The sequence below is a fragment of the Ursus americanus genome, chromosome 2 (assembly GCF_024610735.1).
Source record: "Ursus americanus isolate L20-20 chromosome 2, mUrsAme1.1.p, whole genome shotgun sequence".
NCBI lineage: Eukaryota > Metazoa > Chordata > Mammalia > Carnivora > Ursidae > Ursus > Ursus americanus.
In genome coordinates this window covers 39,936,320-39,961,274 of record NC_142128.1, presented here as the reverse complement: position 1 = coordinate 39,961,274, position 24,955 = coordinate 39,936,320, and the positions used below count along the sequence as shown (strand labels likewise).

General features: G+C 65.1%; 2 protein-coding genes and 1 long non-coding RNA gene across 5 annotated transcripts in view; 2 read left to right on the top strand and 1 right to left on the bottom strand.

The window, feature by feature from the left end:
- Positions 1 to 12,953, top strand: part of CAPN15 (calpain 15) — a 28,462-nt gene extending 15,509 nt beyond the window's left edge. For 2 of the 3 annotated variants that reach the window (XM_087854146.1, XM_087854138.1), the window contains 11 exons: positions 5,618 to 7,082; positions 7,974 to 8,182; positions 8,260 to 8,443; positions 8,522 to 8,745; positions 9,494 to 9,619; positions 9,692 to 9,848; positions 10,251 to 10,408; positions 10,623 to 10,855; positions 10,958 to 11,124; positions 11,207 to 11,385; positions 11,463 to 12,953. In XM_087854146.1, coding sequence (XP_087710272.1) covers positions 5,640 to 7,082; positions 7,974 to 8,182; positions 8,260 to 8,443; positions 8,522 to 8,745; positions 9,494 to 9,619; positions 9,692 to 9,848; positions 10,251 to 10,408; positions 10,623 to 10,855; positions 10,958 to 11,124; positions 11,207 to 11,385; positions 11,463 to 11,640 — 3,258 coding nt within the window. In that variant the 5' untranslated portion in view covers positions 5,618 to 5,639 and the 3' untranslated portion in view covers positions 11,641 to 12,953. The remainder of the gene's footprint in view (positions 1 to 5,617; positions 7,083 to 7,973; positions 8,183 to 8,259; positions 8,444 to 8,521; positions 8,746 to 9,493; positions 9,620 to 9,691; positions 9,849 to 10,250; positions 10,409 to 10,622; positions 10,856 to 10,957; positions 11,125 to 11,206; positions 11,386 to 11,462) is intronic. The other variant, XM_087854143.1, reaches the window with a different exon arrangement.
- Positions 12,954 to 12,998: 45 nt separating this feature from the next.
- LOC123783281 (uncharacterized) lies at positions 12,999 to 17,285 on the bottom strand. The gene is made up of 4 exons (XR_006777176.2): positions 16,891 to 17,285; positions 15,887 to 15,979; positions 14,359 to 14,535; positions 12,999 to 14,266 (listed from the first exon to the last, which is right to left on the bottom strand). It is a non-coding gene; the product is annotated as an uncharacterized LOC123783281 (long non-coding RNA).
- Positions 17,286 to 17,636: 351 nt separating this feature from the next.
- PRR35 (proline rich 35) lies at positions 17,637 to 24,229 on the top strand. The gene is given in 4 exon segments (XM_045783926.2): positions 17,637 to 18,933; positions 21,983 to 22,597; positions 22,599 to 23,113; positions 23,356 to 24,229. Coding segments are annotated over 3 exon segments (1,725 nt in total). The 5' UTR covers positions 17,637 to 18,933; positions 21,983 to 22,021; the 3' UTR covers positions 23,990 to 24,229.
- The last annotated feature ends 726 nt before the right edge of the window (positions 24,230 to 24,955 follow it).

The window sequence follows — 24,955 nt, the reverse complement described above, 5'->3', positions numbered from 1 at the left end:
GCACTGAAGAGACCAGCACAGCAGCCCCGACGCGCACGGAATAGCCTCCACGTCAGGACACATTGCCGCCTTGGCCCGAACCAGCCGGTTGCACTGATGCCACTGGGCGAGCCAAGGGTGGGCGTGGTTCCCCGTGATCCGCTGCCAGGCCCCGGGAGCTGCTCACCCTGACCTGTAAGCAGTGGATGTGGGCATCATCGCCTGCAACCATGGGGACACAGAAATGGGAGCGCGACTCAGGCTGGCTGAGGGTGACCCCAGAGGAAGGCGCCCAGACACACCTCAGAGCCGCAGGGGTCAGAGGTCAGGTGGCCACAGCCATCAGGGCATCCACACCTTTTGGCATGGCCTGCCCAGTTCTGCTGGCCTCACTGAAGTCCTTATGTGGGTATGTCACTTACTGCTGTCGACGGTCTCTGGGGAGGAGAGGCATCCCCCCAGGACGGGGCTGCACCCCGCAGTGGTGACCAGTAGCTTCCATATTCCTGCAGGCATGTGTCCTGGATACAAGGGAGACATTACAGTGTGCCCCAAGAGCAAGTCCGTAGCCTCTCTTTTGAGTTGAAACAGTGCTGGCAGTCCCCAGATCATGGAGGGCACAGCAGGAGTTTGGTGTTGGGGTTTTCCGGACAATTGCCTCAATTTCCAGTTGACTTAGCCTTTCTTTCCATGGGCCGCTGGTTCCTCCCTAACTGTGACTCAGTCTATGTCCTGGAGTATGTGGTGTCGTGCAGCTTGGAGTCTGCCTTGGCTCTGGGTTCCATATGCCGTTGATTCCTCCCAGACTGGTTGGGTGCTCTGGCCTCTGAGTGTCTCCTGAGCCCTCGGCTCCCGCCCAGGCCCTGTGTCATGGTGGGGTGACCCTGGGGTTGTGGAGTCAGAGAAGGTGAGACAGGGGAGGTGAAGGTCAGGGGCCCATTTCAGGCTCCTCTGGTCACCCAGTCACGGACCCTAGAGCCACTTCCCCTCTGGCTGCCCAGTAACAGCGAGGTATGGGCTGCAGGGGTCAGAGAGGGAGCACAGCGCCAGCACCGCCTGTCCTGGGAGCCCTGTGCCACTGCCGCCGTCCCCAGAAGCCTTATTCTACCAAGGGTGCCTCTGCTTGCCCTGTGTTCCCAGGGCAAAATTGGAGTTGTAGGCGCTGTTTCCATTTAAACCTTTCTGGACCCCAGACAGAATCTTCTTAATGTGCTTTATCCACCATGATGGCTGTGAAACCTGCCCTGTCCCACCAGTGTCCCCAGGTGCTGGCCAGGACCAGGGGACACCATGCCATGTTCAGCTGCGCCCAGGCCATGGACTGGCCAGCTGGCGACTTAGGAGGGTAAACAGGAATTGGGCCCCCTCTCCCCCAGGCTGTCCTTGCTCAGTACATCTGGGGCCCCCGGAGCCCTGGAGCCAAGGGCAGGTGTGTCCTAGGAGGGCTCTCATGCACCTCTCCTGCACGGGGGACAGGGGCCTGAGCCTATTCTCTGGACACCCCTCCCTGGTGCAGATGGTCTGCAAAGTGTCAGACTAGCTCTGCTGGCCCCTGCGACCGAGCCAGGGGAGGTGTGCGGGGTGAGTGAGCGTCCCCTGAGCCTGTGCACACGTGTCTGTGGGCACGTGCCATGAGCCGCACCTTGACTGTGGGCCTTTCTCTGAGTGGGGAATGGTGTGGGGAGGGCCCGGTGGTCTCCAGGGAGATTCCTTAGGCTTTTTGTAGCACAGAAGCCAGGCCCAAAGCTGATCTGCCCCCCTCCACTGGTGCCGAGTGCCCCGTGGTGAGCCTGGCCTGGCACAAGCACACCCGCTCCCCCTGTGGCCCGTCTGTGGGCAAGGCCGTGGGATCTCATGGGCCTCAGCCACACAGGCTGGGAAGGTGGCTTCACAGAGTTGGCTCTGGGCTCTGGGAAATAATCCTGTTGCTCGGGGAGGTGTTCGATTTTTTTTTGAAGAGGCAAGTTTTCTTTCTTCCTGAACCAAAAGGGTTTGGCACAAACACGGCGTCAGACGCATGGTCTTCGTGCCTCGTAAAGAACAATTGATTTTTCTGCCAGGCAGAGCCGCTACTGTCAGCATAGGAAGCTGTGTCCTGGTGTGTAGACAGCTCCTCGGGCCCAGATTAGCCCTTGGAAGCAGGTCAGGGGGCCGGCCCCACCCCCAGACATGGACTCATCTCAGGCAGAAGGAGCCAGGAGCGCCCCACCTGCACTGCTCTCCAGCTGTACCCACACACGCCACAGGCCTGGCCGGCCACTTGCGGAGGACCGTGGCTCTATGGCCTCACCTGGCATGTGGGGTACATGGCCTACCTGCAGGCCATCCCTTAGGACAAGGGCCTGCGGGTCTCCCTTGCCCTGAGGCACTCTCTCCAGTGTTGCTGCCCTGCAGCCACCCATCCTAGGAGGAACTCAGGGTCTCCCAGGTCTGGGCGTTGCCAGCACTTTGGGACAGGCTGCTCAGGACCAGCTGCTAGCAGAGGGGCCCCCCCCCGCCCTTTCTTCCACATCCTTTGACCTTGGACACCCCCCTGCCCCACCTCCCCAGTGATCTCACTGGGCCAGGCAGCTCCCCGCTACAGCCCCATGGGGCTGTTGGCTGCAGAGCAGGCCTCGCGGGTCGCGTGTTGTGGGAGAGCAGATTTGTGTGTTGCTGCGGGACCAGGCAGGGTGGGCCTGCGGTGGTCTGCGATGGTCGTGGGCAGGTGAGCAGAGAGGGCCTGCCCCTCAGGGTACAGCCTGTCCCTCCCTTGACCCACCTGTGCCCTGGGCTCGGCAGGAGTGTGCCTGGTGGGAGGGCCTCAAGCACTGTGCTATTGCTTTGTGTGGTCAGATGCCTGCCCAGGGGTTCCCAGAAAGACTAGAGAGGCAGCCGGATTAGGGGACCCAACTGGCCGCTCTGAGTTGGGGTGATCCCTACCACTCATGCCCTGGCCCTCCCCTCAAGCTCTCACTTTTTCTTTTGAGATGAAATTCATGGGACATAAAGTAACCATTTCAGAGCGCATGACTCAGTGGAATTTAGTACATTCACACTGTGCGTCCATCACCTGTACCTCGTCCCCAGACGTCTGCATCATCCTGCATTCCTTACGAAGCTGTGCCTGGGCCTTGGGGACCACCAGCTTCCACTGCCTCTGGATCTCCTGGCGTAAAGATTTGTGTACATGGACTCCCGTAACGTGTGGTCTTTTGTGTCTGGCTTCTCTCACTTAGCGTGTTGTAGCCTGTATCAGAATCCCATGGTTTTTTGTGGCTGAATAACCTTGCACATCTCTATCTGTTTCTCGGCTGCTGGACGTCTGAGTCGTTTCCACTGCTTGACTGTCGTGCGTAGATCTGCTCTGAGCGTGTGTTTGCTCGGGTACCAGTTCTCAGTTCTTTGGGGTGTGTCCCTGGGAGTAGAATTGCAGGGTCAGATGGTGACTGCTTCACTTGCTGAGGGCCTGCCGGACCGTTGGCACAGAGGCCGTGCCGGGGAGAGCTCTGGTTTCTCCACGCACTCGTGGGTACCTGCCGTCCTCTAACTGGGTGTGAAGTGGTATCTCTTGCGTTTGGTTGGCGTTTTCCTGATGGCTGGTGATGCTTCCATGGCCCCATGTGTGTCCTCTGAGGAAATGACTGCTCCAGCCCTTTGCCCATTTTCTAAAAAGGGTTTTTGTTGTTCAGTTGTGAGAGTTCTTTATGCTTTCTGGATACAAGACCCTTGTCAGACATGATTGGCAAATATTTTCTCTTATGAGTTCTCTCATCATTTATTCAGCTGTGTCCTTTGAAGCATGGAAGTTACTCATTCTGATGAAGTCTAATTTTTCCCCCTTTATTTGCTTATGCTTTTAATGTCACATCTAATAATCTATTGTCAAATTCAAGGTCACAAAAAAAATTTTTTTAAGATTTTATTTTGAGAGAGAGCGTGCTCGAGCAGGGGATGGGCAGAGGCACAGGGAGGAGAGAATCTCAAGCAGACCCCCCCCACTGAGCGCAGAACGCAACATGGGGCTCGATCCCAGGACCCCGAGATCATGACCTGAGCCAAAGGCAGACACTTCACCGACTGAACCACCCAGGCGCCCTGGAATTTTTTCTTTTAAAGGTTTCATTTTCAAGTAATTTCCACACCCAACATGGCGCTCGAACTCAACCCCAAGATCAGGAGTCACACGCCCCTCGACTGACCCAGCCAGGTGCCCCTTGAGGTCGCAAAATTTACGTAGGTTTTTTTCTAAGAGTTTTATAGTTTTCACTTCTATATTTAGGTTATTGATCCATTCTGAGTTAATTTTTACATATGGTGTGAGGTAAGGGCCCAGCTTCATTCTTTAGTGCCCTAGGTCCTGCTTTCCCAGCACCACTTGTTGAAAAGACTGCCCTTTTCCCACGGAATGGTCTTGGCACCACCGCCTAAAATGATTTGACCAAAGGTGCCTGGCTAGATCGTCACTAGAGCGTGAGAATCTTAATCTCAGGGTTGCGAGTTCGAGCCCCATGTTGGGCGTGGGACCTACTTAAAAGAAAAATGACTTGACCGTAGGTGAGGGCATATTTCCAGGCTCTTCACTTCGGTCCTACTGGCCACACGGACCATATGCAGACTTACAGGCTGTGCTTGTGCAGTACCACCTGTCTTGATTTTCCCTCTTTTGAGACTGTTTTGGCTACTTGGGGGGTCCTTACAGTTTCATACGAATTTCAGAATCCGTTTATTCCATTCCTGGGGGGAAAAGGAAGGCCATTGGGATTTGGATGGGGCTGCACTGGCCTGTGAATTTGTAGGTCACTTGGGTGTCACCGTCCACTCTGCCGTATTAAGTCTTCACTCTGAGCCCTGGGTGTCTGTTCCTTAAGGTCTTCTGTGATGTCTTTGGGGAACGTTTTGTAGTGTTCAGAGTACAGGTTTTCTCCTCCTTGTTTAGAGTGTTTCCCTAGGTCTTACATTATTTTAGATGAAGTGATACTGTTCTCCTAACTTCCCAGCTGTTCGGCTGTTGGTTGCTGGGGTAGAATCAAGCTGATGGTTGTGTGTCGGTCTCATGACCTACGATGTCACTGGATTCATTAATTAGCTCTAGTAGCTTTTTTGGTGGATTCTTGGGATTTCTGTGTGTAGGATCACACAGTCTGCAAACAGAGGTAGCTTGACTTCTTCCTGTCCATTTGGATGCCTTTTCTCTCTTCCCTGCCTAACTGCTCTGGCTGGGCCTGGTACAGTGCTGACCGGCGGTGCTGAGCTCCTGGTCTTGGGAGGAAAGCACGCAGTGTGTCAGTGTGGGCTGTGATGCTCGCTGTGGGTTTTTGCGGATGCCCTTTATCCTGTCGAGGAGGTTCACTTGTACTCTTTCCTGGAACTGATGAAAGACTGCCTCCCCAGCAGGGCCCCGTGGCCACTGGGATGGTGTGGCTCTGCCCCATCCCTCTGTCTCCACAGGTCCACCCTCCCGAAGGGGTCTGAGGACAGACCTGTGAGGTCCTTTGGGGGCCCTAACTCTTCCGAGTCCTTGAGCGCCTCCCAGGCTGCCCTCTTGGGCCTGACGTCTGTCACAGCCCAGAAGGGCAAAGATGCTGTGACCCTTGTCCCAGGTGGAGACTTGGGCCTTTTTCCTTGGGCCTGCACTGATTGGGACCTTCCCTTGCAGCCACACGCACTCGCCGGGGTCCATGGCCACGGTTGGGGAGTGGTCCTGTGCACGTTGCACCTTCCTGAACACGGCCGGCCAGCGCCAGTGCTCCATCTGCGAGGCCCCCCGGCACAAGCCTGACCTCGACCACATCCTCCGGCTCAGTGTGGAGGAGCAGAAATGGCCCTGCGCCCGCTGCACATTCCGGAACTTCCTGGGCAAGGAGACTTGCGAGGTGTGTGGCTTTGCCCCAGAGCCTGTGCCTGGTGCCTCCCTGCTGCCTGTCATCAACGGGGTCCTGGCGGAGCCGCGGGGCAGCTGCAAGGAGGAAACTGGTCCCCCGCGGACAGCGGGGCTGGCGTCCGCAGAGCCAGCTCGGGGGCGGCCCGAAGAGGAGGAGGAAGAGGAGGAGGAGGAGGAGGAGGGGGCAGCAGAGCCCGGGAGCGGCTGGGCCTGCCAGCGCTGCACGCTGCACAACACACCTATGGCCAGCTCCTGCTCTGCCTGCGGGGGCCCCCGGAAACTCTCGCTGCCCAGAATCCCTCCTGAGGCCCTGGTGGTCCCCGAAGTTGTGGCCCCCGCCGGCTTCCACGTCATCCCTGCCCCAGCCCAGCCCGGGGAAGGCACCGAAGCCGACCCTCCCTCTGCCACCGACCAGGAGCCCCCCCGGGCACCACCCTTCAGCCCCTTCTCGCCCACCCTGCAGAACAACCCCGTGCCTCGCAGCCGCCGTGAGGTCCCCCCCCAGCTGCAGCCACTGGTGCCTGAGGCCATTCAGCCTTCGCCCTCTGCGGGCTCCAAGGGTCTCCCCCAGGGCCCGGGGCGGACTGCAACCGGGGCCTCCCGCCTGGCGGAGCTGCTGTCGAGCAAGCGGCTGAGCGTGCTGGAGGAGGAGGCCGCCGAGGGCAGCGCGGCACTGCACCGGTGCAGTGCCTGCTCTGCGCCCGGCCCCTCGAACCCTGCCCGCTGTGAGGCCTGCGGGGCCGTGCCGGGCAGCGATGTCATCGACCTGGCTGGAGATACGGTGCGCTACAAGCCAGCCAGCCCCTCCAGCCCTGACTTCACCACCTGGTCGTGCGCCAAGTGCACGCTCAAGAACCCCACAGCAGTCCCCAGGTGCGCAGCGTGCGGCAGCTCCAAGCTGCACGGCTTCCAGGAGCATGGCGAGCCCCCCACCCGCTGCCCTGACTGCAGTGCCGATAAGTCCGGCCCCTGCTCAGCCCACAAGGCCAGCTGCCCCTGCCCCTGCCCTGTGGTTCCTCCCGAGCGCCCGAGCCAGTGGGCCTGCCCTGCCTGCACTCTGCTCAACGCACCCCGGGCCAAGCACTGTGCCGCCTGTCACACGCCCCAGCTCCTGGTGGCCCAGCGCCGGGGCGTCGCGCCCCTGAGGCGCAGGGAGAGCATGCACGTGGAGAAGCGGCGGCAGACAGACGAGGGTGAGGCCAAGGCCCTCTGGGAAAACATCGTGGCCTTCTGCCGGGAGGTGAGCGCCCTCAGGACGGTGTCCACGCTCCGGGGCTGGCTCTCCCCTTCCCATGGGCCTCTTCTCTTTGTGCCTCCCCTGTCCCCCCGTCAAGGCGTTCGCACCTTCTGTCCTTGCCTGGTGTCCCTTCTCTGGCCAGGGAAAGCGAGCAGCCTGTGCCCGCGGGGCAGCAACTGCTTCCCCAGGCGCTGAGCACCGGCCTGGTCCCTGTCCCCCTCATCTTGCCCCTTCTTCCTCTGGACGCACGAGGGACCCTGCTCAGGGGTGACTTCCCATAGATGCCGAAGCCACGGGGAGGTGGGGATGCAGGCGGAGGCTTTATGCCAGCAGGCGGGCCCAGCGCTTCCTCCAGCCATGGAGACCCTGCCGAGACAGGATTGGGACGCTCCCTCACACTCTTCTGCCCTTGGAGGTGCGGGAGGCCTGAATCCAGGGCACCATTACCCCCGGAGTCAGGTGGAGGGGCTGTTTGTCCCCCCTCAGGTTGCTGCCCCCCACCACTGTCAGCCACCCACCCTGACAGCCTGTCTGGGGGCTTGTGTCCTGGCTTCCACATCCCAGCCAGGTCCCCACTTCTCTTACTGGGGCATTCAGCACGGCAGGGGGAGCCACCCAAGCTCCCTGCCCCCCGTGCCTACCACTCCTGTGTCCTCCAGGCTGGGGGCTGCGGTGTCTCCCAGGGGCGTGCAGTGTCGGGTTGGCTGGCGGCAGTCCCCTATGCCTACACAGGGCGGCGTGGCTCCCACGAGCCCTGGCCACGCCCTCCACATTGGTCAGGGTGGCTGCACACCTCCACCCTCTTTCTTCTGGAGCATTTTCAGGGTGCTCTCCTGGGTGGTGGGTCTGGCCTCAGCCAGGTGGAGCCTGAGTATAAGGCCATGGCCCCTGCAGAACAGTGTGAACTTCGTGGACGACAGCTTCCCCCCTGGGCCCGAGTCTGTGGGCTTCCCCGCGGGTGACAGCGTCCAGCAGCGTGTGCGGCAGTGGCTGCGGCCCCACGAGATCAACTGCTCCATCTCCAGGGACCACAACGCCTCGTGGTCTGTGTTCCATACTCTCCGGCCCTCGGACATCCTGCAGGGGCTGCTGGGGAACTGCTGGTGAGCTAGGTGCCCCCACAGGGGCTGGGCAGCGGACAGTCTGGTGGTGCTCACGCTACGGCCCCGGCTCTGTGCAGGTTCCTGAGTGCGCTGGCCGTGCTGGCTGAGCGGCCTGACCTGGTCGAGCGGGTGATGGTCACACGCAGCCTGTGCGCGGAGGGCGCCTACCAGGTGCGGCTCTGCAAGGACGGCACGTGGACGACGGTGCTAGTGGACGACATGCTGCCCTGTGACGAGGCCGGCTTCCTTCTCTTCTCCCAGGTGGCGGGACAGGCGGGCACGGGAGGGACGTCGGGGAGCGGCAAGCATCAGGCCTCCTGACTCCAGCCCCTCCCGTAGGCTCAGCGGAAGCAGCTGTGGGTGGCCCTCATCGAGAAGGCGCTGGCCAAGCTGCACGGCTCCTACTTTGCCCTCCAGGCGGGGCGCGCCATCGAAGGCCTGGCCACGCTCACCGGCGCCCCCTGTGAGAGCCTGGCGCTGCAGGTCAGCTCCACTAACCCCCGCGAGGAGCCCGTTGACACTGACCTCATCTGGGCCAAAATGCTGAGTTCTAAGGAGGCTGGGTAAGAGGGGCGGGCGCTGTGGCGGTCAGCGGCGTTGGGAGGAGAGGCGAGATGAGGGGACGGCCAGGCCGGGGCCTGGAGCGGTGGGATAAGCAGGGCAAGTGCCCTCGGCCCCACACATGCGTCTCAGGTGTTGCCAGCATCACTCACTGCCGGGCCGGTGGTCCTGCCTGCTCAGGTGGCGTGGGGAGCAGGCAGGATGCCGCCCATTGGCCTGTACCGGGAAGGCCTCGTCCTGAGCTGGGCCTGTGATGACCGTCAGCGCCCGCTCGGAGCCGCCTGGAGAGAGCCCCACAGAGGCACCTGGTGGGAGTGGGGTTTGCCTTGTGAGAGTGGCACACACCGGCCAGTGTGTCTGTGGGAAGGGCCCAGATCCTCAGGCCTGAGAGATGGCTCATTAGGTCCACGACGTGTGCTTTCAGCTGGTACTGGGCAGTATCGCTACCCTCAGAGAGCCACGGCCCCGAGCCCTCAGGAGGCTTCCAAGGGACCGTGCCTGCCCGACCCCCAGCCCAAGGCCTCCGGGCTTCAGGACCGCAGTGGAGGGGGCTGGGCCCGCACTTTCTGAGTCCCGTGTGTCTCACATGGGTCCCCACAGACAGGGAGGGGCCCCTCCCTTCCACACCCCCCCACTCCCCACTTCCCATCCCCCCACCCGTGCAGCACCTCCCCGCTGCGGGGGCAGGGCCAGCAGAGGGTCCTGGTTACTGAGGGGCCCCCAGTCAGTGAGGCCGCTCTGCCCACGCAGGTTCCTCATGGGGGCCTCCTGTGGGGGGGGCAACATGAAGGTGGACGATGCTGTCTACGAGAGCCTGGGCCTACGTCCGCGCCACGCCTACTCCGTCCTGGATGTCCGTGACGTCCAAGGCTCCAGGTAGGGGCCGGGCGGATGTGTGGTGGAAGCAGTGGCAGGCACGGTCGTGGCCCTCAGCCCTGTGGTCCACAGGCTCCTGCGGCTCCGGAACCCTTGGGGACGCTTCTCCTGGAATGGCAGCTGGTCAGATGAGTGGCCGCACTGGCCAGGGCACCTGCGCAGTGAGCTCATGCCGCATGGCAGCAGTGAGGGCGTCTTCTGGATGGAGTACAGCGACTTCATCAGGTACCTGGAGGCTGCAGGCCGTGGGTGTTGTGTCTGCCCCGGGGCCGGCCCTGTGCTCCAGCCGCCTTCACCTTGGCTCACCTGATCTGGCCGCCCCCCTTGTCCCGGCGTGTGGTGTCCTGCCCCGGGGAGCCCACCTGTACCTCCCCGAATCCAGCTCAGCACAGGGGCAGTGGGCAGTGGGGGGGACTTGGACCGCCAGGGCTCAGCCCTCTGGGATCAGGCTTGAGACCCGGTGCCCCCTGGTGGTGTCCATGGGCAACAGCCAGGACCAGGGCTTTCCAGACACTGGTCAGGAGATGCCAAGGGTGTCCTGGGCCAGGCAGTGGACAGGGCACAGGAAGTACCTGTGCCTGAGCTAGGATGACAGCTGCTCGGTGGGGCTGTCCTCTCACTGTCTAGGTACTTCGACTCCGTGGACATCTGCAAGGTGCACTCGGACTGGCAGGAGGCGCGTGTGCAGGGCTGCTTTCCCAGCTCTGCCAGCGGGCCCGTGGGGGTAACTGCGCTCACGGTGCTGGAGCGTGCGTCCCTGGAGTTCGCCCTCTTCCAGGAAGGCAGCAGGTGGGTGGGGGCGGTGAGCTGGGGAGCGGGGCCGCAGGGGGGCAGGATGGTGAGCTGCAGGGATGGGGCAGGATGGGGGGGTGAGCTGGGGGCGGGGCCGCAGGGGGGTGGGATGGTGAGCTGCAGGGGTGGGGCGGCTGGGGGCGGGGCCACGGTGGGGGCGGAGCGGTGCTGAAGGGCCCCTGCGCTGACCGCTGTCGTGCCTGGGCTACAGGCGCGCAGACTCGGTGGACAGTCACCTCCTGGACCTGTGCGTCCTGGTGTTCCGCGCGTCCTTCGGCAGCGGTGGCCGTCTGAGCCTGGGCCGCCTGCTAGCCCACAGCAAGCGCGCCGTCAAGAAGTTCGTCAACTGTGACGTCATGTTGGAGCCCGGCGAGTACGCTGTGGTGTGCTGTGCCTTCAACCACTGGAGCCCCGCCGCGCCGGGACCCCCGGCCAACTCACAGGGTAACCGCGCACGCGCACCTGTACCCCCCGCTCCACCCGCAGGGAGGGCTGCTCGCGCCCCCCACTCACACGCCCGTCCCCCGTCTCCCCCACCCCCTGCAGCCTCCAGCCCCTCGGCGGGGGTCCCGCGCTGCACCCCGCAGCCACCCGGCCATGTGCTGGCCGTGTACAGCTCCAGGCTGGTTATGGTGGAGCCCGTGGAGGCCCAGCCGACCACGCTGGCCGACGCCATCATTCTGCTCACGGAGAGCCGGGGCGAGCGGCACGAGGTGGGCGGCCGGCAGGGTCCTGGGGGAGGGGGACGGGGAAGAAACCCCCGCCCCTGCCCACTCCTGCACTGTCTGTGGCCAGGGACGTGAGGGCATGACCTGCTACTACCTGACGCATGGCTGGGCGGGGCTCATCGTGGTGGTGGAGAACCGACACCCCAAGTCCTACCTGCACGTGCAGTGTGACTGCTCCGACAGCTTCAACGTGGTGTCCACACGGGGCAGCCTGCGCACCCAGGACAGCGTGCCCCCCCTGCACAGGTGGGCACCGCCCCCGCCCCTGCCCCTGCACCGCCCCCCACCTCGCTTCCACGGCCCTCACCGGCCCCCTCCCCCAGGCAGGTCCTGGTGATCCTGTCCCAGCTGGAGGGCAACGCCGGCTTCTCCATCACCCACCGCCTGGCGCACCGCAAGGCTGCCCAGGCCTTCCTCAGTGACTGGACAGCCTCCAGGGGCACCCACAGCCCCCCTCTCACGCCCGAAGTCGCTGGCCTGCATGGCCCCCGGCCTCTGTGACCACCCCACCTTCCCAGCCCCCACGCGCACTTTATGAGGGAGACCCCAACAGAGGACGCTTGAATCTGAATCTCAGGACCCCGCCCAGGGAGCCACTAGCTGCAGTAGCCTCCCAGGCCTTCCTCCCTGCCCCTCCCTCCTGCCCAGGGCCTCCCAGCTGCCAAGCAGAATACCTCGAACCCGCCTCTAGTGCAGGGGACCCGGGCTCAGACTGCCAGGGCCAAGGTGAGGCTTCTCTTTGCCTGGGGGCCTGGGGTCTCCTGCTCACAGAACCAGATCTGGGCAGGTCAGAGGCCAGGACCCCAGAGCGAGAGCAGGGGTCATCACTCCCTTGCAGGGGTCAGGCTGGGACCCCAGGGTGAAGAGCAACTAGCCCCTCTATGATGGATTAGAGGCTAGAACCCCAGAGTGAGCAGGGACCACCCCCCGTCTGTGGGGGTCAGAGGCTGGGATCCCAGGATGAGAGCAGGGACCACCCCTTTGTGGGACATGAGATCAGGAGCCTTCTGTCCCCAGCTTGTCCCCAGAGCACATTTCCCTGCCCCTTGGCCCCCACAAGGCAAGCAGGGGTCCTTGGAGTCCCAGCAGTGTGTCCCAGGAGGCAGGTGCCTGGAGACCATGGGCTCAGGGCCGGGGATGGAGAAGGTCCCAGCTGCCCCTCTGGTGACACTATGCAATTCCTGGAGCGCCTGCCAGGATCGACGAAGCCATGCCCCAGGGGCTGGAGGCCAGGGGCTGTGGGTCAGGGTCCAGCCAGGCCCAGGCCCAGCCCTGCTGTTGGGTGAGGTGGTTTGTCCTAACACCACCTGACGTCTGCCAGGAGGACCAGGGTCCCGCAGCAATCCTGGTCCTCCCTGTCTAGGCAGACGTAGGGCCCAGCAGCCCCTCCCAGCTCCTCCCCCACCTCAGAAGCCCAGGGAGCTGAGCGGTCTCTTGGCTACCGGCTGTCTTTACTTGAGACTGCCATCAGGCCAGAGTCCTGCGTCTGCCCTCGGACATCTGAGGCCAGCTTCCTGGGGCCCACCTGGCCTCAGGGTCCTGCAGCCCCCAGGCAGTGGGCAGCCCCGTGGGGCTTGGGGGACCTTTCACACCTGGAGAAACATCAGGAGGCACACCACTCCCCTTTGGGCCTCCTTTATCTTCACTCCTTTTACTCTGAGCTGTGACTATTTTTAACCCTGTATATATGGCCGGCTCTTCTGACACAGAGACTATTTTATCACTTGTCAGTCCCCATCCCTGTAGGATGGTTCTCCATGGGTGTTTCCAGACTCAGGCTCCAATGGACCAAATAAAAATGTTTTGTTTTGTAAGGGTGCCTCCTGGTCTGTCTGCTGCCCCTCCCAGGGTCCCTGGGCTCCTGCCTCCCCTGCCCAGGCAGGGGCTGTGCTGACGGGCATCCAAGCCTGTCCCCGGGGGGACGGGGGGGGGCAGCACCTCAGTGGCCGTGACTCCAGCACCTGAGGTCAGACTCACAAAGGACTTTGGGGGCGCCCTGCTTGCCACTTTCGTGTGCCCCTGAAGGACTGGGTGTCCGGGCAGGGCAGAGGCTTGGCCAGACCATGCAGCGGTCAGCAGGCTGGTCCCCGCGCAGGCAGAAGAACAGCCCTTGTGCGTGACTGCTCCCTGTGCGACATCTGCTTTCGGGGAGGCCTGTCTGAATCTATCAGAGTCATCAGGCGGGAGCAGACGGAGCGAGGGGGCTGCACGGGAAGAAAAGTTCCCGTCCGGGATGGTGGGTCACCTGCTTGTCCTTGGCCCCAGCCAGCCCGCGTCCCCCCCTGCCTGTTCCGGGAGGCACCATGCCCATCTCACGCGTGGCAGGCCAAAGCAGGCGGCTCCGCAGGCCGCCGATTGCACAGCAGGGGCCGCCGCCTGTCGTCCCCCCCCCCCCAACGGAGGCTGCGGAGTGGAGGGGGGTGCAGAGGCCGGTGCTCGGGCGGGTGTAAGAGGCCCGTCACAGGCCAGCCTATCGAATGTGAAAGCAATTAAAGCCACCAGCGGTGTTCGCTCCGGGCGGGCCTCGGGCAGCGGGGCAGCTGCCAGAACACATCTCACGGGCACCCTGCTCCATCGCGGCTGCGCTGGCCACACTGGGCCTTGTACCGTGGGGTGGGGGCCAGGGCGTGTCCACCTGGAGTTGGCACAGAGCTGGCCTTGTCACCCCTGGGGCAGCATGGACTCCCGTCCCTCCCAGGGAAGGCTCAGGAAGCAAGATGCAGGAACGGCGGGTTCCCGAGGTCCTTGTGGTGTCAGTCTGGGCAGGAGTCTCCACTGGGGGCAGGGGCTGTGTGCCCACCCCCTCCTCTTGAACCCAGGGTGCAGGGGAGGAGGCTCTAGTGGGGAGACGGGGGTAGAAAGAGGAGCCAGGTGCCCCAGCCCCAAAGGGCACACAGTGTCCGAGGAGGAATTGAGGGGCCCCCACAGTCCAGACGTTTAGTTATGACTTGGGAGCTCATGGAGGGTGCCGGCAAGGGGCTGAGGTGGGAGCTCGGCCTGGGTCGGGGCCCCGGGGAGGCAGCGGGTGGTGAGGAGAGAGGATGGGGGACCAGCCAGGCTGGCCCGGGGCGTGGACTTACCTGCCAAGGTAAGTGGGTCCATGACTGGCAGCACTTGGGTCCCAATGCTGCCAAAATGGGGAGCAGGCATAAGGCCAGGGACTGTGCCCTCCTCCCGGTTGGGCCCTGGCTCCCCGCCTCAGCCTGCCGGGTCTCCCACCTTCTGGCCACGGGCGCTCCTGGTCCTGGGCCCTGCTCCCCGTCTCTGCCTGCTGGGTTGGCCCCGTGCCCCCTGCGGCCCTCTCTCCCGGCCTCTCATCCAGGCCACCTCACTGCCCACTCGGCCACGGCGGCCCTCTCCAGGGGGCGGTGGTGTGTTCTCACTTGCGAGGCGTCCCTGTCAGAAGCACTTAGTGTACAAATTAGCCGCGGCCTCCCGCCTCCCTCCGCAGCTGTGGGCGCTGGGCTGACAGGGCCGAGGCTCCGGGCGCTCTCCCGCCTGCCCCGGGCACCCACACAGCCCGCGTGCACCCCTGGCCGCCCGCCCACGACTGAGCAGGAAGGCTGTTCCTCGCCAGCCAGCGCGGGCTCCTCTCAGGGCCCCCGACCTTGACCTGGCCAGAGGTGACGGCAGCAGGGCAGAGCGCTGAGCCGGACGCGGGGGTCCTGAGCTCGGGCCGACACTTGGGTCTACCCCAGAGTTGCAGGTCCAGTGTCGAGAGCCCTGGGGGGGCCTGGAGCCCGCTCGGCGGCCCTGCAGCCCCCACCTGCCCCGCCCGTTGGCTGGCCTGCCACTCAGGCAGGGAAAATCATCTGTGACAGGCCCAGGAAGGCCGGGCCCCCGGGGCGCAGAGCAACGCACACAGCTCCTCTTCCAACATATGGCTGCTGTCGGCCCCAGGCGCTGCGCGGCCAGTGCTGGCTCGGAAGCGGGTGGGGGTTCAGGCAGCCCGAGCCTCTCATCCCACCCGTCTGGCCACACTGTTCCCTCCCTGATTCGAAAGGCCCCTGCCCCAGCTCGCATGCCTCCCAGGACAGGGAGCTCACTCCTGCTGCATGCAGCTCTTCCCTGGCCCTCCAGGGAGCAGCCTGAGGTGCACAGAGAATCACCCCACACCCCACCCCGGTGTGTCCAAGGACCTAACACGTGCGGGACTGGGACGGGTCGGAGCCGTGGGAGGGGCCTTGGGCCTCCAGACCAGGTAGCCTGCAGCCGGTTGGGGGAGGGGCAGCAAAGCACGCATGGGCAGAGAGAGAATCAGCCACAGGCCTGGGGAGCTGCAGCCAGAGGGCTTCTTCTGGGTCCCCCGGAGCTTCCCAGCTGGGCCTCCTCCCTCGGGGTGGTCCTGCTCTGCCCCGCGTCCCTGGGCCTGTTTGGGTGGCCCCCTCACAGAGTCCCTGAGAATTCCCCAGGTTCTGCCGGTGCCCCCCCGGGGGGCCACGCTGTGCCCTGCCCGCACTAGCCTGCAGCGGGGACCCACAGGCCTGCTCACAGCCCCGCCCAGCCCTGGCTCCACGGCTTCCGCACAAGCCCGCCGTGAATCTCCGGTCACTGCACCGTGCTTGCGGGGTCAGCAGCCTCAGGCTGGCACCCAGGACCCTCAGGTGGGACCCCGCCTCCTATGGCCCAAGCCCTGGGCCCACCGCTTTGAACCAGGAGTCCCTGAGGCCACCTCACAGAGCCAAGAAGGAAGGAGTACCCAGGATGACCCGTGCTCTGGGACAGGGGGCTCCTGCACAGCGCTCACCTGTCCCAGGGGCTCCTTGACCCTGCGTGGGGGCTCCAGTCCCTCCAGGTGTCTGTCCGGCACGCCTGTCCTTCAGAGGGCTGTGTGTGGACACTGAGGAGGTGAGACAGGCCTGCTGTGGGCACTGCTCTGCTGCCCCTGCCTTCCCTGGCTGTGCGTCCGTCCTGACCGCTCGGCCCCAGCACGCATGTACCAGAATTAATGGAGGTGACAGGCGGACTGCCGTGGGCAAGCCAGACAGAGGAGGTTAATGGCCAAAATGAGGCTCTGGCTGGGGTTGGATGGAGGGGCCGGGGATCTCCACTGCACCCTACACCAGGACCAGCTGGGGGTGAGGCTGCTCCCCAGAGCCCCACTGGTGCCAGAAGCACCCAGAGACCAAGTCTCCTACCACCCCCTCTGCCAGTGAGGGGAACAAGTCAGGAGTCTCAGAGCTCAGAGCCACATGGGTGACCAAGCCCCAGAGCCACGGGGGTCCCTGTCACTGCTTCGGGGGGCAGGGGCCATCTCTCCGGGCCCAAGCTCCCCCCAGCATGTATGGAGTGCGTCACAGTGGGAGGTTCATAACCCCCCACCCCCACTCCTGAGTGGGAAGATAGGCCAGCAAGGAGGGAGCAGATGGGCCTTGGGCAGAGGACACAGGGCTGCAAGGGGCTGGCACGGATGGCCCAGCCTTGCCTGGCTGCAGGTGCTGGAGACAGTCACCTGGGCACCTGGGGGCCAGCCTGACTCCCACTCCCACGCAAAGGCCACTGGGCTGCAGTTGGACTCTCGACCCCCCCACACACAGACCCCTCCTGGAAGCCCAGAAACGAGTGCAGGTCACGCCCCTTGGTGCTGAGTCCCTCTGGGGGTGCCTCCACCTCCCCTCTTCCTCGAACTCCTGGAAAAGCCCACGCATGGGGGTAGCCTCCATGACTGGTGCTGAGACACGCCCTCCCTGCCTCTTCTTGCTTGTCCTGTCGCCTGGAGTCCCGGCTTCCTCCCTCCTCTCTGGGCCTCACCTGGGCTTCATGGCTGTCCTCTCTGCACGCTGAAAGGCAGGGTTCCCTGGAACGAGGGCTTTCTGGTCCATCACCTTCCTGCCCCTGAAAGGCGTGGGGGGGCCCAGAGAGTCCATACCCTGTGCTGGCAGCTGTGGCCCCTCCCAGACCCTCCAGGGCTCAGCCGCAGAGGTGTGGCAAGCACAGCACTGTCCCTGGGACCAGGAGGCCAAGGTCTGGGATCCAGGAGTCCCTGGATCACACACTGTCCCCGGGTGGCCTGTGCCCTCGCCCCCTCTGGACTGGGCGTGTGATGAGGGACCCAGGCCTGGCTGAGCACATCCAGGGGCCTGTGTGCAGAAGGAACAGGCCTCCTGGCCTCTACTCTCCACAGGGCTCCTGGCGTGACGGCCGCTCAAGCTGTCTCCCAGCCTAGGGCTGCCTGCACGGTCAGCTGGTCAGCTGGGCCAGGCCAGGCGGGCAGAGAGAAGGCTGGCGTGCTGTGCCACCCAGCCCCCAGCCCTACCCTTTGGACTCGACGAGGAGAAGCAAGTCCCCTCGGGTTGTGTCGGGGACGGTGGCACTGGGCCAGGAAGGAGACATTCCCCCTCCAACCAGCATCTTTGCACTGGGCACCCCGCAGAGCCACAGGGTCCTGTTCCTTACGGATGCCTGTCAGAGCTGACCAGAGCCCCAGGAGACCCGTGCCAACAACTGAGCCACGGCCTCTCACCCTCCTGCACAGATGGGGAAACTGAGGCCTGGTTCATGGGGCCAGGTTCACATTGGACTCTGGACCCAGTGCTCTGCTCTGGCTGCCCCCAGTGGGGTGTAACACTCAGAGGCCCCCAGAGGGTACTCCTTCCTTCCCCAAGGTACCCCTGCCCCCCCAGATTTAGTGGAGAAAACCCCGGAAGCCTGTACCCGAGCCTGCAGGGAGGGTGAAGGAGATCCTCACGGGGCCTTCTGTGGCCATCTCTGGGTTAGGGGACCTTCCCCCCCAAAGGCTAGACTCCCCAGTAGAGACAGAGTCTGGCCCTGCCCCCTCATGTCTGTGATCACGTCTGCAAGAGAACCTGCCGGTCAGATGAATTTCTGCCAGGATCTAGCTGAGAAGTGGGACCCCTGACCATTAGGTTTTGGCAGCTCCAGCTCGGGGAGCAACGCGGAATTCGGCACACTTTGGGAGGTGGGCTGGAAACAGGTCTGGACATGAGGACGTTAGCAGCAGGGAGTTTTATGGGGGGTCCTGGATGCGAGCGTTTCCCTGCCCCTCCCCCACCCCAGGCGCTCCCAGGGGAGATGCAGAGCCGGCCTGCAAACAGCAGGCAGATAGATGCAGGGCTTGGACACCTGTCAGGGTAGCGTTTCCAGAAAGGGGGAACTGAGCCCATGGTGACCATCCTTTTCCCAGCCCGAGCCTGGAGCCACCAGTGGGCAGGGCAGGGGTTTAGGGATTGTAGATCTGTTCAGCCTCCTGTTTGGACAAGAGGAAACAGCAGCGGAGTCAAGGCTGGGCCAGGGAGAGCTGGTGGGGGAAGATCTGCTCCACTGTCCCTGCACTGGGCTCTGCTGACGGCTCCAGCCCTCCTGGGGCTCTGTCTCTTGGCGGGTCTGGGCTCCTACCCCATCCCAGGCTGGGCTGCACCCCCCCCCCCAGGCTGGCTCTGTGCCCCACAGCTCCCCTGTCCCAGGGCTCAGCCCCCAGGCCTTGGCTCAGGAGGGTGGCTGTCAGGGGCCAGAGCCCTGCCCTGACGGATGAGCGCTGACGGCGCCTCTGTCTGCGCCCTCGGCCGCTGACACCCCGTCACACCGCTGCAGGGACCCCGGGAGACCCGGCCGCCTCTGCGCACCCCCGCAGCAGCCTGCAGGCAACGGGGGCGGGGACGGTGCCAGGCGCCCCTCATTCGGCCGCACACCTGCGCCTCCACTCCCCGCTCGTCCACACCGCTACCCGGCCGTCCCTGCCGGCTCGGGCGGTGCCACCGGTGTTACAGGTCCGCGTCTCACCCAGAGTTGCCGGCGCTGCGGAAACGGCTGAGCCAGCGGGGCCTGGCGCGCGAGGTGAGTGCGCGCGAGGGGGCACCTGGGGCGCCCCCCGGGGGCCCGCTCCCCGCGCGCGAGTCCCCTCCCCCGTGCGCCCGGGTCGGAGGTCGCAGCGCCCCCGAGCCCCGGCGCGCCGTGGCGCACGCGCGGCAGTCCCGCCGCCAACTTCGGTGGGTGCGAGTCGGCGTCGGGGGGACGCGCGCGGTCGGCGGCGGAGGCTTCGGGGACTCGCTGCCGAGTGAGTGACCGCAGACCGCGCGGGAGGCTGCTCCTAGCGCCGGGCCTCAGTTTCCCCTACGGGAGTCCGTGTCGCTGCCCCTAGGGCCCGAGCCGGTCCCGCGGGGTTTGGGACCGCGGCTGGCAGCGGGCGGGGCTGGGGCGGGAAGTTTCCGCCGCGTCCTCGGGGCCAAGCGCAGACTTCGCGGGGCGCCGCGGGCTTGGATCCGGCCAGCGCGCAGGTAGGGCGGGAGCCGGCGGCGGCGCGCCCTGCGAACTTTGGGGGCCGCGCGGGGCCGGGTTGGGCTTGAGGGGCGCAGGGACGACGAGACTCCAGGAGTGTCCAGGCGCGGGCAGGGCAGCGCCAGCCCCCATGTCCCCCACTTCTGCTCACGGGGACCCCCTGGGCGCAGCAGCCCTGTCCCCGTAGGAGGGCGCCCTCCCTCCGGGGGTGCGGTGTGCTGGGGAGGGGGAGGGAGTTGGGGTCTCGACTTAGCCAAGGAGGAGCCTGGTCACCCCCTCTCTACCAGGCCCTGTGGGGCGCTTGCCAAGTCTCAGGGGGCGGGGGGGGGGGCTCTAATCCCCCTGCTGGGTGGTGGTGGCTCCAGGCACCGGGTGCCCTCTCTCCCACTCTGGAGGTGGTGCCTCCAGTCCCCTCCAGACAGGGAAAGGGTAGTGGGCTCAGGTGTCTGGGCCAGCACACGGGAGGGGGGGGTGCAGGCTGCCCTAGGAGCAGGCACCCGGTCACGCACTGGGACACGTGTGCAAATGAATGTGCTTTTGGGTGTGTGTGTAGGGTGCATGCTGGTGTCTAGGGGTGTCTTCTGCTTGTGCACAAGCATGCTGGGTGGGTGCCGGGCATCCCCTGGGTCCCCGTGGGGTCAGCAGCTGCTGAGATGGCTCCCCCCGCACACACACACCCAGGTGACTGGTACTAGGGGGAGCACGGGAGGAGCCTGCCACCTCCCGAGTCCAGGGGCCTGACTGGGAGGTGGGTTGGGTGGTGGCACCAGGCGGCACAGCTGTGTGGCTCCCAGGGCTGGGTGATCGATGGCCCCAGTACCGCCGCCTCTGTCTCCCAAGCACACATGCCCATTTGTCATCCGCATCTTGGGGAGGGTTGGGGAGGCAGGGATGGGGCCCACCTCTGCTCCCACCACCAAATCCAAGAGGGTCTGCTGCCCCTCGGGGAGCCCCAGGCCCTTTCCTGATCCCAGCCCCCTCCTCCCAACCCCCACACCCTTCTCCAAGCCCCAGCCCCTCCAAGACATGGACACCCACAAACCAGTCAGTCCTCATCTGCTTTCTCTACCCCCTCCCCCCGTGCCCTGGTGGTTGCCATGCTGACCCCCCTTTGAAGGGCCCCTTCAGATGGGCAGCCCTCTCCATGCCTCTGGGGGTGCCCACCCAGTGTTTGGGGGTAGCAGACATGACTGCGTGCTGTGTGCAGAGCCTGAAGCCCAGCAGGGAGGACAGCCTGTTCCCAGGGCTGCGCTGTACCCCAGCCCTGCCCTGCTCGACCCGCTGGCCGTCCCTGAGTCCTGGGGGAACAGGGCGAGCGTATGCATGTCCGCATCCGTAAGAGTCTCCGTTGCCGTGTATGTCCTCAGCTGTGTGTACATGTGTGTGCGAATTCCCTTGAATGTGTCCAGGTGCCTACTGGGCACCCCGGCCGTGCCGTGAGTCCTTTCGCGTGCACCGCCGCCACGTCCACACTGAGTGGTGTGTGTGTGCGTGTGTGTGTGTGTGCGTGCGCGAGTGTCCCGGCCCCATGCGTTTTGGTGGCGGACTCTTGAGCACGTTGGTCCAGCCGTGCAGAGGCTGCCCCCCAGGCGCTGGCTAAGGGCTCATCTGGAGGCTTGTAATGCTCGTGTGCAGGCACCGAAGCCCGAGTGACACGCTCACCGCGTGCCCCACGCAGGCGCGCACTGGGGCGGTGGATGGCCCAGGTGGCAGCCCAGATGGAGTGCGGAGCGGCTTCCGAGCGAGAGTGTGGGGTGTGGGGTGTGGGGAGAGGAGGGTCTTGGCTGAGCTAGGCCGCTGCAGGCTCGGCCGCTGACCTGCCTGAAGCCACCCAGATGGACGAGGCTGAGCAGGTGGCCGTGCCGCGGGCCACGCTGGGACGTCCACGCCCCCCCGCCTGGCTTGGTCCCCCACGAGGCTGACCCCTCAGAGACCGCCAGTGCCCGCCCGGCACCCTGCTGTAGAAGGGGCACACGGGCGTGCGCGCACACACACGCACACGGCGTTAGGGGGACTCGGGGCTGGTCTCCATGTGGCAGCGTTCACCTTGGCTCCCGGCACAGCAGAGGGCTGTGCGGGGAGTAAAGACGAGGAAGGGCTGGTGTCCCCAGGACCCGGCCTCGCCCTACCTGGCTTGGAGTCAGTCAGCAAATGCCCATCGGGCAGAGGCTCAGGCGAGCATGGATGGAATCAGCCCAGAAATGGGCCTGCTGGGGGCTGGCGGGGCAGGGGGGACAAATGAGCTTAGGGTCTGCAGATAAAAGAGAGGACGCCAGTTAACCCTCTATTTCGGAGACGCAGCAAGCTGTGTTGAGCCTACGTTCCAAACATGGGCTAGAACTTACTTCTACTCCGGAAGGATTCGCTGTTTACCCAAGTCAGGTTTCATGGTGTCTTTCGTTTCTGTCCGCCGTCTCTGGCGACCCTAGCCGTGCGCGTGGAGCAGAACTGAAGTGGGGAGGGGAGACGGGGGGGGGCACACAGACACATAGCCGCGGGGGCCCAGGCTGCAGGGTGGGGGTGGGTGCCTTAGCCTTGGAGCCCTGCGGGCAGAGGGCGGTGGGGGGCCGGTCAGGAGGTGGGCACTGACCGAGGCCCCCGTACGCAGGTGGCCATGGGGCCCGGGCCCGCCCACTAGCAGGCCGCCATGTCCCGAGAGGCGGGCTCCTGCCGCCTGGGCCCCGGGGCGCGGGCGCGGGCGCGGAAGCCCAAGAAGCCGCACTACATCCCGCGGCCGTGGGGCAAGCCTTACAACTACAAGTGCTTCCAGTGCCCGTTCACCTGCCTGGAGAAGTCTCACCTGTACAACCACATGAAGTACAGCCTCTGCAAGGACTCGCTCTCGCTGCTGCTCGACTCCCCAGACTGGGCCTGCCGCCGTGCCCCCGCCGCACCCCGGCCCCGCGCGCACAGCCCCGACCGCCCCCCGGGCCCCGCAGACACCGGCAGCCAGCCCCGAGGGCCGCCGCTCCCAGACACTCCCTCCACGCCAGACCCGGCCTCCCACGTCCTCTCCCTGCACCGCCACATCGGGGGCCCCAAGCGGGGGGCTGATGGGTGCCCCGGGGCACCATCCCCCGTGGCCCGGGATGCCCAGAAGGATGTGGGCCTTGGGGGGCTCCTGGCCGAGGCGTGGAAGCCAGGGCCGGGGGGGGGCCGAAGGGGCATAGCGATGGTGGACGCAGCTGCGGCAGGCCCTGAGAGCGGCGGGGTCCCCTGCTACCCCCCCGCCCACCCCCAGCGAGTTCCCCGAGGCCCAGAGCCTCCATCTGTCTCTGCTAGGGGTCAACTATCCCCTCGGCCCCAGTCTCTTCTCCTACCTGGGGCCCTCCCTGGCCGCCGCAGCCCACATGCCCTTTCTGGCCTCGGCCAGCCCCCTGTTGCCCCCAGCCTCTGCTTTCCCCTCCCCACAGACCCCCGAACGCCCGGCCCTGGTCCCCCACCTGTACTACCCCCTGCTCCTGGAACATACCCTGGGGCTGCCGGCAGGCAAGGCTGCCCCTGCCAAGCCCCTGGCCCCCCTGAAGGGGCCCCCTGGGACTCTGACCCCAGGGCTGCTGAAGGTGCCAGTACCCGGGCTGGGCAGGCCCTGGCCCCGTGGAGCCCCCAGGGACTCAGGACAGGAGGGGGAGCTGGAGCGGGTTGCCCAGAGTGACCCCAAGAGGAAGCTACCCCTGGGAAGCAGGTTGGAGCCCCCGAAGGCCCCCTCCAGCACGGTGAAGTTCAGTGCCCAGAGCAGGTAGGTGTCAGGGGCCCCTGGCCATGGGGGTGGGGAGGGGTGGGAGGCAGGCTGGCCAGGGTAGCTGGTCCCCATTCTTCAAGCACAGAGGGGAAACTAAGGCCAGAGAGCCACGCGCTCTATCCTTCTGGGATCCCAAGGCCCCCAGCCAGGCTGCAAAGGGGTCACCAGGGGGAGTGGGCAGCGACTGGGGCACTGGGGGTGTGGGCAGCGCAGCCTCTTGACCGGCTTCTACCCCCTAGCCTTCGGACTGGCCCCTCCGTGGTGCTCTGCCCTGAGGACAAGGAGCCAGGCAACCCCGAGACCCCGGGCCCTGCAGGCCCCCTGCCCCAGCAGCCCCTGGGCCTGATGCCAGCTGGCCCTGGGCACGTGGGTGAGGACCTGACTCGGGCCCTTGGTGACTATGCCAGGGCCGAGCAGCGCCTGGGGCAGCTGGCGCCTGCGGGGGGCCTGGCCCCTCGGCCTCTGCGGGAGCAGCTGGGCAAGATCCGCCAGGAGCTGCTCACCATCCACGAGGCGCTAGAGCGGGCTGTTCGACCACCAGATGCACCCCTCGACCTCTCTGTGAAGCGAGCACCCGCCAAGGGGCCCAAGGGGCCCGTGGGGGTCTGGGGGCAGCTGGAGCCGGGCCCCACGCTGGCCCGGGGGACCCCTGAGCCACCTAGCATGCTGGGCCCCGCAACAGCTGAGCCTTTCTCTAGCCACACCACCAAATGCGAGGCTGACTCCAGTGTCCCACCCCCGGGCCTGTCCCTTCAGGCCCCAGAGGACCCTGTCATTCCTGGCAGCAGCTGGGGTGCCCGTGGTGGGCCTGGGGGCTCCTGGCCCCCTGAGACTGTCCCTAGCCTCCAGAGCCCCCCTGGGGCCGAGGTCTGACCACAGTGTCTGCTGCCTCCTCTGTTCTTAACAGACAGGGCCCTTCAACCCCATGTCCACTGCCCAGCCCCCCACCTGCCCCAGCCCCAGGGGTGTGGCCTAGAGCCTGTCCAGCATGCCCATGGACCGACCTCACCTGCCGCAGCTGTGGCCTGTCTCTGGGGCCACAAGGGACAGCAGAGAGTCGTAGCTCCTTACTGATCACAGCCGTGAACGTTTAAATAGAAACCGTCTCACGTACCCTGTCTGGGCCTCCTTCTTCCCCTGCCGTTCCAGCATCGCCAGCAGCACGCTCCCCACCAAGGAACCGTCCCTGGCTCCAGCATCTGAGTGGGCAGTGTCCCGGGCCACCCTGCTGGGTATCCACCTTCAGACCCTGACCTGTCTCCTGTGGACTGGGCCCTTCCTTAGGGGGCCAGAGTCTGGGAATAGAAGGGGGGGGGCTTTCCGTCGAAGGGGGTAGAGCAAGGGGGGGGGCAGGGTGTGTGTGGTCTGGGAGCCAGTCAGGCCTGTGTTTGAGCACGTTGGTGGTGGACAGGGACCCCTGGGCCTGCCTCCAGCCTCCGTGTCCGGCAGGGCAGCGCTAGTGTCAGATTCATGCTGGAGGCTGCTCCCTCTGTGGTTAAGTGGTGCCCCCACATTCTGTGGCCCAGGGCTGTTTGCCCAGTGTGGCCTTCGCTGGCCCCCAGCCAGCCCCTGCAGCCACGATAGGCATCGGGTGGCCTTCACAGCTCACTGCGTCCCTCCCTGCATGGCCACACTTAGCCCTTCCTTCCCACAGGCAGGGGCAGGGGGCAGACAAGGAGGGGTGCCCGGGGGACCCTTGGACCCAGCTAATCACTTCTCTCCCCAGGAGCTGGCCATACCTCTGTACCCACCCAGGAATGACCCCAGGGAGGGCAGTTCCTGCCTGAGCCTGGCTCCCCAAGCTGGACCAGCCGGGCTGGGCCAGTCGGAGCAGGACCT